The sequence below is a fragment of the Peromyscus californicus genome, unplaced genomic scaffold (genome assembly GCF_007827085.1).
Source record: "Peromyscus californicus insignis strain IS unplaced genomic scaffold, ASM782708v3 Scaffold_22__1_contigs__length_63687245, whole genome shotgun sequence".
NCBI lineage: Eukaryota > Metazoa > Chordata > Mammalia > Rodentia > Cricetidae > Peromyscus > Peromyscus californicus.
This window is the reverse complement of record NW_026294525.1, coordinates 28,108,835-28,122,940: the sequence shown is the minus strand read 5'-3', so window position 1 is coordinate 28,122,940 and position 14,106 is coordinate 28,108,835. Positions and strand designations below refer to the sequence as shown.

The 14,106-nt window shown below is 44.7% G+C and overlaps 1 protein-coding gene across 9 annotated transcripts in view; it reads right to left on the bottom strand.

Moving 5' to 3' along the window:
• Map7 (microtubule associated protein 7) overlaps positions 1-14,106 on the bottom strand; it is a 143,392-nt gene that overhangs the window by 113,826 nt on the left and 15,460 nt on the right. For 2 of the 9 annotated variants that reach the window (XM_052751142.1, XM_052751143.1), the window contains exons 1-2: positions 5,609-5,718; positions 4,837-4,976 (exon numbers count right to left, since the gene is read on the bottom strand). The exons of 2 other annotated variants lie outside the window; for them this stretch is intronic. In XM_052751142.1, the coding sequence (XP_052607102.1) occupies positions 4,837-4,969 (133 nt within the window). In that variant the 5' untranslated portion in view covers positions 4,970-4,976; positions 5,609-5,718. 5 more of the 9 variants (XM_052751140.1, XM_052751141.1, XM_052751144.1 and 2 more) reach the window with 4 other exon arrangements.

Genomic DNA, 14,106 nt, shown 5'->3' with positions numbered 1-14,106 from the left:
CAGATGCTAGATGAAAATACCTACAGATCAAAGATGGCTTTGAATCTCAGTTATGACATTGTCCCGGCTGGAGCATCACCACCGAGAGGCTCCAAAGCCTGTGAGCTGAGAAGACCTGCTGTCACAGAGGTTTATGTCACAAGGCGTGGAAGCAGGCCGGTGAGAATCCATCCAGTCACAGATAAAGCTCTTCATCTTTTGAGGGTGGTAATTTTCTAAAAATCAGTTATTTGGAGTCAAGTCTCACAAATAAAGTCAGCACTGGAGTTGGAAGCCAATCGGGTTTATATAAAAATCAGGCTGAACCAGGAGTGGGCACACACCTGTAATCCCAGCCCTTGGGAGCAACAGGAGAATCAGGAGGAGTTCAGGGTTTTATTCAGCTCCACATTGAATCTGAGGCCAGCCTGGGCTGAGATCCCATTTCAGACAGACAAATAAATAAACAAGGAAACAGACAAAACCCAGGAATATAAAGTCAAAGGAGACAATACTTCAGATGGTCCACAAATGGCAGAGAAGTCACTATAAATGAGAGGGTACACGGTGTACTGCAGCTGTCATGCTTTCAGGGAGACTTGGAGCCCTGGAAATGACCATTCATTGGAAAACACTGTGTTTAGAACTAGGCCGTCTTCTCCTCTCCCCACCCCCCAACAACCAAGGCAGGGTTTCTCTGTGTACCCTTGGCTGTCTTTGAACTCATAGAGATCCGGCTGCCTCTGCCTCCCAAGTGCTGGGATTAAAGGTGTGTGCCACCACTGCCTGGCACCAGAACTACTTTTTTTTTTAAATTTATTTCATTTGCATTGGTGTTTTGCCTGCAGGTATATCTGTATGAGGGCGTCAGATTCCCTGGAACTGGAATTACAGACAGTTGTAAGCTGCTATGTGGGTGCTGGGAATTGAACTCGGGTCTTCTGGAAGAGTAGTCAGTGCTCTTAATGACTGAGCCACCTCTCCAGTCCCCTTGATATTACTTTTAGAGAAGCCTTTCCTGCCTTGGGTCCTGTGTGTGCTTCCAGATGTTTTTCCGTCCTTAACCAGATGTTTGGGATAGGCTTCCAGCCTCTGCTGTTGCTCCTGCTTCAGTCTGAAAACTGCAGGCTAACTGCTTCGTCTTGGGCACATCATCCACATTTCTGTTACCCCAGACCTTTCTCCTGAGTCCCCCTCCTTTCAATTTTCACTCATATTATTGGCCGTATTTGTCTTCCTCTACTAGACAGTTAACACTTCTGAGAGCAAAATTACTCAATTATCTTTGCATCACAACACATCTACAACACCCCAAAAGAATACTGCCACGGCGAACAGCTAATGAACATTGGCTCAAAGAAAAAGATGTCTCATTACTTCATAACATGCAGTGCTTAGAAAAATTCAGCAAGCATGCCTTGGAACCTAGCAAAGGCATTTACTTACAGCAGTACCTAAAACATTTCACCCAGGCATGCCAGAGGTCAGCATTTGGAGGTATACAAACAGCAGTATCAGCCTAGCTTGCTCCAATATTATTTAAATGCTATGTGTCAGCAACTGTAAGGCATGTAAAGCATGTGCATTCCAATTCCAATTCTATGGACAGGTGCTTGCTGCTCTAAGAACTGATCTTCTCCACTCACTGACCAAACTCCCAGCTCACTCCATCACGTAACTCAGAGGCCACACTATCTAGGAGTCTAGAGGCAGTCGCACTGTTCATTCCTGTGAGAGCCTGGTGATGGTTACTCAACAGTATATACACCTGAAAAGACAGTACTTATCGCTAACCAGGGTAATCCTCGCCAGAAGCACTCAGCTTAATGAATTCAGATAGCATGGTTCTTTACTCTGATAATGACAGAAAAGAGGTATTAGGCATGCAAACCAGCATTTGTGCACCAGGTCCAGACATGGTTGATTGATTAGGCTGTGGAGTGGGAAGAAAACCAAACTTGATTGCTTATCTTAATAGTCACACATAAAGGACAACCTGTATCGTCAGGTTTGTTTTGGAAACAGAAGCCCGATTAAAAGTTGCAAAAGATGACATAATACACAAGAGCAAGTGTAAGGAATACTTGGTGGAGAAGAAGGGATGAACTGTTTATGCAGGCTATGGTGTTCTGAAAAACTTTGGAGGTTTCATGACACGGCTTTTAAAATTATTATCATCATCATTATTATTATTATTATTATTATTATTATTATTATTATTATTTGAGACAGGTACTCATGCAGCACAGGCTTGCTTCAAACTCCCTATGTAGCCAAGGGTGGCCTTGAACTTCCGATTCTGGGGATTACAATCATGGGCCATCACACCCACACCCAGTTTATGCTACGCTTGGGACTGAACTCAAGACTTTATGCATGCTAAGCAAATACTCTGCCAACAGAACTACATTCCCTGCCACCTTCCCCAACTCTTTTTGTCATAGTCTAGGCTAGCCTTGAATTTCACAATTGCTATATAGCTGGGACTGGCCTGAACTCCTTATATGTCTGTTTCTACCACAAGACCTAACCCTGTTTGCCACCAGGAGGCAGTGACGATGGAGGACACAGAGACAACACAAACACAAGTCTATGTCACACAGTATGTGTCCATAGACTAGAGCTATGCGGTACTATAAATGGCCACACGTGGTGACTTGAGTTTAAATCAACTAAAAATAATAAATCACTTTCTCAGTTGTGCTAGCTTTATTTCGAGTGCTCTGGAGCCATACATGGCTAACGGCTACCACACTGGACAGTGCAGAAACAAAACATGGCTGCCAGCTTTCCATGAGGCAGAGCTGGACTAGAAAGTGGACATTTCTATCAATAGATGCCTGAAGAGGAACTTAACATCAGAGCCAAAGAATTACTCATTAAGCAGAATCGGAGATTATCCAGAATTATTCACGGGCTCATTTGTTGCCTGTGGCACAGATTAGAGACACATAGGGATGTAAAGGAACTCTGGTCATCCTTGTTAGAATGAAATCCTTCCCAGGCACCGCCACATCACTCCCAGCATCTTTTTTTTTTTTTTTTTTTTTGGTGTGCATGTGTATGTGTGTGTGTGTGCATGCGTGCGTGCACGCGTGCGTGCATGGGTGTGAGCAGACATAAAAAGGTACAAATGGCAGGGGATCAAGAACTTCTTGATTTAAGACTCTTGGTGTGTAAATTGCCAAAACCCAAACATCCTTAGAAATTCCGACTTTTCCTTTTCTCCTTTTCTTTTAAATAAAATATCCAAGGGCAGCTTTTACTTGGAAGAGAATTAAAACAACAACAACAAAACAATAACAAACAAAAAAAAAACCAAAAAAACAAATCAAACAAAACCAAACCAAAGATGGAGCCAGGAAGAGAAAGTCATGAAAACTACTGAGCACAAAATTGTCAGCTATCCTGAATGACTGTTCCAGGACACTTGAGGAAAGGGCCGGAGTGTCTTGACAAACACACCGCGGGAATACTTCAACGCACCTGCATTAACCTTAAAAGTTCCCAGCTCCTCAGAGGCCGAATGATCTGCTACTAACCTCGTGAAGCGTTTTCACTGACAGTGGCGGCGCAGACAGGCTCAACTGTGAACTCCTGGGCAAATCAAGACGCATTCCCCTCTACAGCAGCATTGAATTCTGAGGCCATTTGCTCTTCACACAGAAGCCCTGACAGTCAATAGAAATCAACTACAGAGATAAGAGTCTATTTACTAAAGCCTCTGTTTTGAAAACCGGAAGCAAAACGTACTTCTGAGTTTAAAGTAGACGGTGTCCATTGTATTTACCAAAAGCACCACGATTCACTTAGGATCTGGGACTGAGAAGGCAGCGGTGGCCAGTGGATCTGCTTGCAATCCTTCTACAGCTGCTTAATCATTTGTCCTTGCCAGGCTGTGCTGACACTCTGAGCCACACTATGGAAAATTGGATAATATCAGTGATAGAATTTGCCACTGACAGAATACAAGCTAAAACTTAATCAGCTCATAAAAAGAACAGAATCAGTACCACATCTGCTAGAGAGCTTGCATATTTTGAGGAAGGCGGCTATATGAATCAGGATGCTGGAAAACTCACGTACGAGCCTGAAAGCCCTTCTTCAAAAATGCATGAGAGTGGCTATGAGACAAAGCCTCGGATGACACCGTACATGGGACTTAAGCCTGGCCAGCTGCTACATGTCACAAATGGGAGAAGACACCACAGGACGCAGATCTCTGTTTTCTGGATCCGGCATGTGTACACTGTTACACCAGTGCTTAGCAGCAGCCATCAGCTACTGGACGCCACAGCACTCGCACGGCTCCCTGGCTTTCCCCTCTGCCAATGCTGTGGAACTTTGCTTTCTTTCTCCCTCCGCATCTCAGTAAAAGAAACTCAGAAGCATCCTCATCCTCTGCCCATGGAGAGGGTGCAATGTTTACCACTTTACCTAATCCGTCCTTCTTACAGAGAAACTCATTTCACTAAAGTAAATGGAAATGATCCGATGTGCCTACAGGAAGGGAAGGGTATTGTTCCTTTAAACCCCTCAAAGTCAAATTTCTTTCCCTTGATGAGGTCAGAGTCACTGGTCCCTGTTTAAATGAAGGAGTGGACATAAAAAAACATTATACTGGGAAAACAGTTTGGGTCTTAAGCAGCTGATCTGAAATCGACTAAACCTGCAAAAATGATTCCCAATTCATCATCCTCCACCTTATGGGGTGTGTTAACGCGACCAGCAAGCTGTGTTAGGTTATGAGTACTCCGGAGAAGCAGGCATCGTAAGTACAGTTCGGAACCTGTGCTATAAGCAGCGTAAGAAACAGTGCTGGGTCCGGCTCCAACCAAAGGGAGGGTGAATGCATACCTTTGGGTCTTCTGGAATTCCCATTCTTTTGCTGTTCATCTTCCTCATTAATGGTGAATAAACCAAGGGGAATTGGCCTTGCATGGGTCTTCTTCAGTCTCTCTTGTCGGATAGCTGTAGCTGATCCAGGCATACCGCTGCTACTTGTTCAACAATTATATTAAAAATATATGCTTATGTAATTGCAGCTCCCAGGAAGCTGCTAGCTCCTAAGCTGCCGGTTCATTTGAGCACTTGTAATAGATCCTATGGGTAAACAGTGTGCAAACAGCTGACAGATACTACCAGCTACTTGGCAACTGAGGCCCTGCAGCTCCCCCTCACCTAGCAGCAGCCCCCTCCTACTTACTCCCCGCCCCCCAGGCACATGCGCTGGTAAGTAAACACTCTCACCCATGCACACACGCACGCACGCGCAAACACGCAAACACACACACACACACACACACACACACACACACACACACACACACACACACACACACCCCAGGACGACTCTATTAAAGGCGTGCAGGTTCAGATGCCTCCCTCCCTCCGACTGCCTAACCTGTTCTGGAATCAGATCCCAGCTTCTCCTTCCTGCTGTGGTACTTTCCCCAGCCGCCTTTGGCTACTGCACAGTGAAACATTCGGCATACGGCAGAGGGCAAAAGACGACCTGCTGCCCGCTGCGAACAGTTGCCCTGACAACCCTGACATAGGCTGATCAAGAAGGGCAGGAGCAGCTCCGTCTCCAGCTGCCCTAGGATGCAGAGTCCTCCTCGGAACTCACCAGCAGAGGCTAGGGTGCAGTGGGAAGCCACTGTGTGGCTGGCTCCCTCTTCCTCTGGGCGGCAGAGCAGAGCAGCAGGATGGGTGGAGGAGGAGGAACAGAGTTTTGCCTGCACAAGCATCAGCTAATTCTTCAGTAAGGAGCGTGGAGCTCTCCTTCTTTCCCTGTGTCTGTACAGGTGTTGCCTTGGTGGCATCTGTCATGATGTACATGCACATTGCTTTGTATTCCTTTTCAAGGTGTTTTCAACTCCACTATAAACTGTCTCAAGATACACTGGTTTTTAATTAATTAACTAATTAATTAATTAATTTTATGTGCCTTGGTGTTTTGGTGTTTTGCTTGCATGCATGTATATGTGAGGGTATTGGACCCCCTGGAATTGGAGTTACAGATAGTTGTGTGCTGCCATGTGGGTGCTGGGAATTGAACTTGGGTCATCTAGAAGGGCAGTCAGTGCTCTTAACCACTGAGCCATCTCTCCAGCCCCAAGATACACTGTTTTTATTCACTTTATTCATGAGGTCCACTAGTACCACATCTCTGAGACCCTCCATGAAGACCAGATATGGAGACTGCACCTCTTCCCACTAAAAACCACAGTATGGGACATTCACTTTGCAAGTCACATCTAAAGGACAGAAACCAAGCTACCAAGGGGCTGGGGGTCCCAGCTGCATCAATTATACTGCACGCAGCACACCCCATCCCAATGCCCAGCAGCACTGCTGAGCAGGTCTCAACACTAGATACAATTTCAGCTCTTTTGAACTCTTCTCTCAAAGTCCACAGCCGTATGATTGCTGCTTCCTTCTGAAATAAGTTTTCTCATTTTAAGACTGTCCGTTTTGACACTGCTCAAAAATTTGGACTGTATAAAAAACTAATAAATAATTTTTACGACGAATAACATTTCAAAGATGCCAATTGTTAAAATAAGGGGGAAAGGGGCTGTTTTTTCTTTTGCCTTTTAATCAAAATCAAATCTATCTAGAGAGTCAGAAGCAATCCTTTCACCCTAAACTACTCTTCAACAGTTTCTCAGTGATGAAAAACTTACATTATCCAAGATTCTAAGGCCAATCCTTCATGTGAAACCAACTTTGGGTATTGGACCGCGTTCTCAGTGCCTGGACAGCTTTTCTCTGGACAGCTGGGGTGATGACTCCACTTACTTCACGGAGTTGAGGGTAAAGATTAATGAATATACTAATACCAATAAGAAGTGGGTTATAACTATCGACTGTTACTATACTTTGTATAGTAACCAACTTGTAACTAGTACATGGTTTTGCATTTATTTTCAAGGTGTTTTCTACTCAACTATAAACTCCCTCAAGATACACTGTTTTTGGTCACTTGCATTGCCCAGCCCATGGCTGGGTATAATGGCTAGCAAATCCCACCGAAATGAATAAATCCTCAAAAATGAATAAATCCTCCAAAGGCTTGGGGATTTAATTAAGTTAATGCACATTCAGATTAGATTGGTGACTTGAAAAAAAAACGCAATGAAATATCATGTTAACCTATGTGCTATACCTTTGGACAAAAGTAGAATGTGGTTCTGTTACTTTCAAGGTAAGTTCACGAGGCCTCAAGTGCTTAACGAGGATGAAGGGTAACAGCAAAGCAAAAGCCACCTGGAGTTTAATTTGTCCACATAAGACAACAAATTTCACCAAGAAGCTCCATGTGCTAGAGGTACCGATAAAGTGATTACAGGACATAGGACCCCAGAGCAGACTAGAGCCAAGTCATTACCCACCAAGCCCAAATGATGAGTGGTTTTCCTTTTGTGTCCACGTCAGGGGGATACTCTCCAGTGACAAAGGTTGGATTCTTCACTCTCTAGTCTGAGAGATCTTGACATACGATTTGTATCAATGTGTGAAAATCACCTAGATGAAGACTTCCGTTTTCTTTCCACACTCTAAGCTATTCTTGACAACCTTTACTGGAAAAATGGAAGCCTGACTGAGGGGGCCCAAAGTCACCTCCAAACAAACAAACAAACAGTGAGTCCACGTCAAGGGACAGAGCAGGGAGCCACTGACTGGGAACACACTCAGCCTTATCACAGCAGGTCATTGGAAATGTCACTGTGGTTAGTCACCACAGCACCAAGAGGAGCTATTGCACCTGACTAACAGGAAATGGGCGCACAGAGGCCAAAGTCAAACAGCCAATTGGGTCACTGCGTCAGGATTAAACTCAGGCCTCTTGCCCCGGGAGTCAGACACTTTTGTCCTGGTGCCTTATGAATCCTGACTCTGATACCAGCTAGGTCTGCCACAGCCATGGCTGTGATCAGTCACAGGGAAGCAAACAGCCCAACATCAAATAATGATAATAGTTTTCTCCCTACCCGTTAAGTACACGTTTTCTCATTTTCTCCTCCTCCTCCAGCAGCCTGAGATCAATTTGTTAAATGTTCCAATCCCTGACATAGGAGTTTGCTCTTGCACAACCCCAGGAATACTGAGGCTTGATCTCTCTTCATTTAAGACATACAGACATTTGATATCAGTTTCTTTTGTGAGTATATGGGTATGTGGTATATTCGTGTGCTCACTCATGTGGGCGCATGTGGAGGCCAGAGGTTGACATGAAAATGCTTTCTTCAAACGCCTTCTTCCTTCGTTGTGACTCAGTCTCCCACTGGACCTGGAACTCACTATCTCAGTTACACTGGCTAGCCAGTGCATTCCTGGGAGTGCCTTCTATTCTCTCACCAATGGGGCTAAAGACCTGGGCTGCCATGGCCAGCTTTTATGTGGATGTTGGGGGTCTGAACTCAGGTCCTTACGCTTGCACAGCATGCATTTTGTCTGGTGAGTCAGTCATCTCTCCAGCCTGAGGTCAGGTTTTCAACTGTTTCAATCCAGTCTTTAACGGATAGAGCAGTTTGCATGTGTTAGGACTCAATCCCTCAGGGGCATAAAGTAACTACCACCTTTGTTCTAACTCCTTTGGCCTTTCATACTTTGGCTCTCAACAAGAATATGAGAAGGGGGAACGGCAAGACCTTCGATTTAAAGACTCCTCGAAGTAAAATGGGTACCACTCAGACCTGACCCCTGAACCCCCTCCTCCACTATTCCTTCTCAATCAATTAATTAGAGACAGGATCTTGCTATGTAGCCGAGGCTAGCCTCCTCCTGCGCCAGTTGCCCATGTTGCAGAGGATGGCACCACAGGAGTGTGCTGACACACATACCCTGCTGTACCAACAGCCATTTCCAGTTAGATGTGGTCTAACTGTCCTTGCATATCACCTGCTGACAGTCTCTAGTTAGTCCCCGTGGGGGAAAGGGCATGTTGGCGTCAGTAGGTAAGAAGATTTGGCCAATGCTTTCTTGAATTTGTTAAAATCATGTGTTAATAAAAGGCTTTGTATAAACTTAGGACAAATGAAACACCGCCTCGTGAAACAGGGCAGATTTTACAACTAGACCAGCATTATATTGAAAAACAACCCTGTAATAATCGTAACATACATGTTCAAAAGTTTAAAACAAAACAGGGTGAGGTACGATGGATGGCCCATGCCTACAATCCCAGCACGTGAAAGGCTTGGACAGAAGGCCCGAGACATTGAGAGCACCCTGGGCTAGTTAGTGAGGCTCTGTCTCCAATAAAATAAGTAAACACAATGGGACTGTGAATCCTGTCACTTTGTCCTCTTTCCCCAGCTGGCTGGGCCAGCACCTCTGGCCACGCTCTAATTCCTGAGGTGGGAGAACAAGGGACAGTCAGACCTGTTGATACCTGGAGAAGGTGATCTCAAGATGTAGACCTAGCTGTAGCAACACTATAGGGCGGCTAAGCACATGGAACCAAACACATATGCACACACGACCTCACACAGCGGCTAAGCACATGGAACCAAACACATGCACACACGACCTCACACAGCGGCTAAGCACATGGAACCAAACACATATGCACACATGACCTCACACAGCGGCTAAGCACATGGAACCAAACACATATGCACACATGACCTCACACAGCGGCTAAGCACATGGAACCAAACACATGCACACACGACCTCACACAGCGGCTAAGCACATGGAACCAAACACATATGCACACATGACCTCACACAGCGGCTAAGCACATGGAACCAAACACATATGCACACATGACCTCACACAGCGGCTAAGCACATGGAACCAAACACATGTGCACACATGACCTCACACAGCAGCTAAGCACATGGAACCAAACACATGTGCACACATGACCTCACACAGCGGCTAAGCACATGGAACCAAACACATATGCACACACGACCTCACATAGCAGCTAAGCACATGGAACCAAACACATATGCACACACGACCTCACATAGCGGCTAAGCACATGGAACCAAACACATATGCACACACGACCTCACATAGCAGCTAAGCACATGAGCCGAACACATATGTACACACGATCTCTTCTATGCTATAAGCAGAGATTTAGAAAATGGCAGAGCCCATGAATGGACAGAAGAATCTGCCTAACCAGCGAGAAGTATACCTACAATTTTCCTTTCTAAAAGCCTACTGAGCTTTTTTTTTTTTTTTTTTTTTTTTTTTTTTGGTTTTTCGAGACAGGGTTTCTCTGTGTAGCTTTGCGCCTCTCCTGGAACTCACTTGGTAGCCCAGCCTGGCCTCAAACTCACAAAGATCCACCTGGCTCTGCCTCCCGAGTGCTGGGATTAAAGGCGTGCGCCACCACCGCCCGGCCTGAGCTTTTTTAAAAAACATGCTGCGGAGGGGAAAAGCCTAATTTAGACTATTCAAGGACCACAGTTAAAAACAGAAATTATTACCACTGGGTTAAGTGGCTGCCATTGGTAAATTACAAGGTCTATATATGTATGTTATTTACTTTTCCGTAGAGCCCAAAAATATCAAAATTCTTTTCCATATCTGTTTTTATTAAATGAGGTGATTAATCCTAGAAAACTACCAGACTTAGTAATTTTTAAAATATTTGATATGTTTCCCCCTCAAGGTAAGTAGTAATTTGCTTCCAGCAGGGGTTTTTAGAAATCCACACTTGAATGCAAGTTGAAAACCTCAGATAATTTGAAAGTAGCAAGGCTGGCGCAAGTTGACAGGGGATCAAGCCACCCCCCCCCCCCCGAGGAACAAAGGGGGCCAGCTGGCTCTTTGCCATTTTCATCCTGGAAGTTAAGGGGCTCCTCAGAGTTTCCTAGGATGCTGCTGCTTAATGGTGGCTTCTGGGGCGACGAAAACACAACATTCGGCCATCATGCCACATTGCAGCTTCTAAGAGGCACCAGGAAAGGCTCAGGGAGATGTGGACCCTTTGAAAGGAAAATCAAAAGGCAGGTTTGCTTTGATCGTCTTTATGTGACCACATGAGAGGAGCAGTAAGTACTACACTAGGGGTGCAGAGCCATCAGCCAAGAAGTACCAGAGCCCCGCGGTGCCCTTTACATTTCTAAAAATCTTCATTTCGCATTAGGCACTTCATTGCCAACAGAGTGCATTTCCCTGTTCTACCAGGACCAAAGTTTAACCTCTAAGATTCATTTCTATGGCTATGAGGTATATGCTAAGCTTCCTTTAACCCTGAGTTTCACTAGGTAACTTGGGAATATTATCGCATTATTAATATGAATATCATTATATTATATTACTATTATTAGGAATATTAATGCCACATTCAACTTTAACCTAGGATCATGTTAGAATGCTTCTAGACCTCTTGCTCATAATTCTCATTGGTGATACTTTACGGACATACATTACATGGATTTCTGAACTCCTTAGTAAGAACTGTGTATGTAGGGACCTCTCCTCTTCTTAGGATAGATATCCAATTTGGGGGGGCTGGGGAGATGGCTCAGCACTTTATATATATTTTATATTGTTTTTGCAGAGCACGTAGTTTTGATTCCCAATATCAACATCAGTCACTCACAACTGCCTTTAACTCCAGCTCCAGGGAATCTGATGCCCTCTTCTGGACTCTGTTGCACCCACACTCACAGGCACATACAGAAATGCATTTGCACACACAAACCTATAATTTAATAGTAATGATAACAGTAACAGTAAATCCTTGACAAAAGGGGCCAACCTCACATATAGCAAAATGAAGACCCATGGAGCTGCAACAGCACATGGATGGCCAATGGGCTCAATACACATCATCAACGTGAAGAGGCAGTTAGGAAATCCTCACGATGCCAAAAGGTATCAGCAGATGTGCAGCACACAGAACAGAACAGTCCTTATTTCCTGGTCTTCATACTACAATGGTTCTGAAGAAGATGCTTCAGATGGGATGATAAAGGACAGCATGTTCAGAGGAAAATACCACAGGACTTACAAATATTCCAGGTCACAGCACAGCAGTGGAGGTTTGTTTGAGAAGAAGCGCTTCCCCTGAGCATGGAAGGTTCAGGAATAATAGAGTTAGTGTTAACATATGGAGGACTTTCTAGTCCATCCCCCACTTCCTTGGTGACAGGATCCCACTTTGTAACCCATGTTGCTCTGGAATTAACTACATAGTCCAGGCTGGATCATGAGAACCCATGACCCCTTTACTTTACATCTAGAGTTCTAGGATTACAGACATACCACTCTGCCTGGCAGAATTTCTACTTCTACTGTATTTTTGGGAGACAGGACCAGGACCAGTGGCTGGAAACTCACTGTATTTCTTACCACTGTGGGCACCATGCACACGGGCAGACCTGGGTGCTGATGTTAGTGATGATGCAATGATGAAGTTGATGTGCTGTGTGTGGGCTGAGCTTTCTGGGCCCCCAGTTCTTTACTAACCCATGTTTCCTACGTGGTAAGGATGGACAGCAGAGTCATATACCCGGGAGGAAATGGGCAAAGAAAAACCAAGGCTCAGACAAGCCCTTCCTTGGCTATCACAACTCTCTACACCTACCGGTAAAAATGAACCTTACATAGTTTTATTTTGGAGGTGAATGCAGCTGGATTGCTCTACCCATTCCATTGCCAGTCCCTGGGGTTTGGGTCTTAGGGCTAAAGAACAGAATAATGGACACCCACTCTCCTCCGGCTAGGAGGCAGTTATCCGAGGCCAACTTCCGCACCTGTGACGCCCCTCATCTCTTACCCACCTTCAGGAACCCACTAAAAACACGAGGAAGACACACAGCGCTTTCCTCGATGGGACGATTGATAATGGGAGCATTGCTGTGACTATGAGGCTTGAGATGAGCTCCAGAGGCTTAGCGGGGAAAAGCTATACAAATCATTAGCAAACCAAGGCACTTTAAAGACACTAACCACTCTGTCCTCAGCTCAGTGAAGAGCTGGTCACATCACAAACAATGCACTCAACATTCACTCCAGAGTGTTCTGAGATTTTCCCTCAATCCCAACCCTTGCTGCTTAATCACCCTTCCTAATCTTTCTCCTTAAAACTCCCTAATAACAAAGCCAGCAAGAGAGAAGATTTTTTTTTCTAGGACAGCCTTAAGGGCCGGGGATGTAGCAAAACCCAGAAAAAGAAGGCTTGGTATTCTTTCCTTAATCTCACAAATCAGAATGTATTTACAAAATTTATCACTTAAGAAGTAATGTAAATGATTTGCACAAATCTTGGGAAAAACTTGATTGGAATGGGGGGGCAGTGTATCAGCTCAGATAAACAGAAACACAAGTATCTTTGGTTCAACACATGAAAAACACGTGTATGTATGTGCAAAGATCTGTCTTAAGTAATGTTCCTTAACTGGACCTGAGTAGACTGCAACTTGTAGGGCAGGGTTTCTCCCCTTCAGTGTTGAGACCGAATTCCTCTTCCTAGAAATCTAAGTTCCGGCTGTTCAGACTTACAACAGAGTGGGCCACGCCTACACATATCATCCAGGGGATATCTACTTAAAGTCAGGTGATTGCAAAGGTCTATCAGAGCCCACAGACCAGCTGGCATGACAAAGGTCTATGTGTCTGTCAATGGTCATAATCTTCACTGAGTAGAATGGATACTATTTACTCATATAATTTCCCAATACAGTAATACTCTTCAAATGATGAGCATACAACTGGGATCAGGATACTTTGGACTGGACCTCTCAAATCCCCTTTTATTTTTATAAATGACCTCCCACTGAGAATCCAATAGTGCTATGCTTAAAAGTATTAGCAAATAGATCATTTCTGTCATTTTGAGAGGTAAGCATTCTGGTTTTCTCAGTATTAAATGGAATACAAAGCACACATACACACACACATACACACACACACACACAAAATCACTCCTATCACAAAGTAAACCCACTGTCTCATTTAGAAACTCAAGTATATAATTTTGTGGGTAGGGTACTGGAAGGTCAAGTTGAGGACAGCACGTTATTCTTGAGAAGGAAAAAAAAAAGTGCATGAAGGGTGCAGCTGAGGAGTGGGGGAGGGGGGGTTGCACCTGCCATGCTTGCACTTGGGAGGCTAAGGCAATTCAGTTTGAGTCTGAAAGCCGCATGGGCT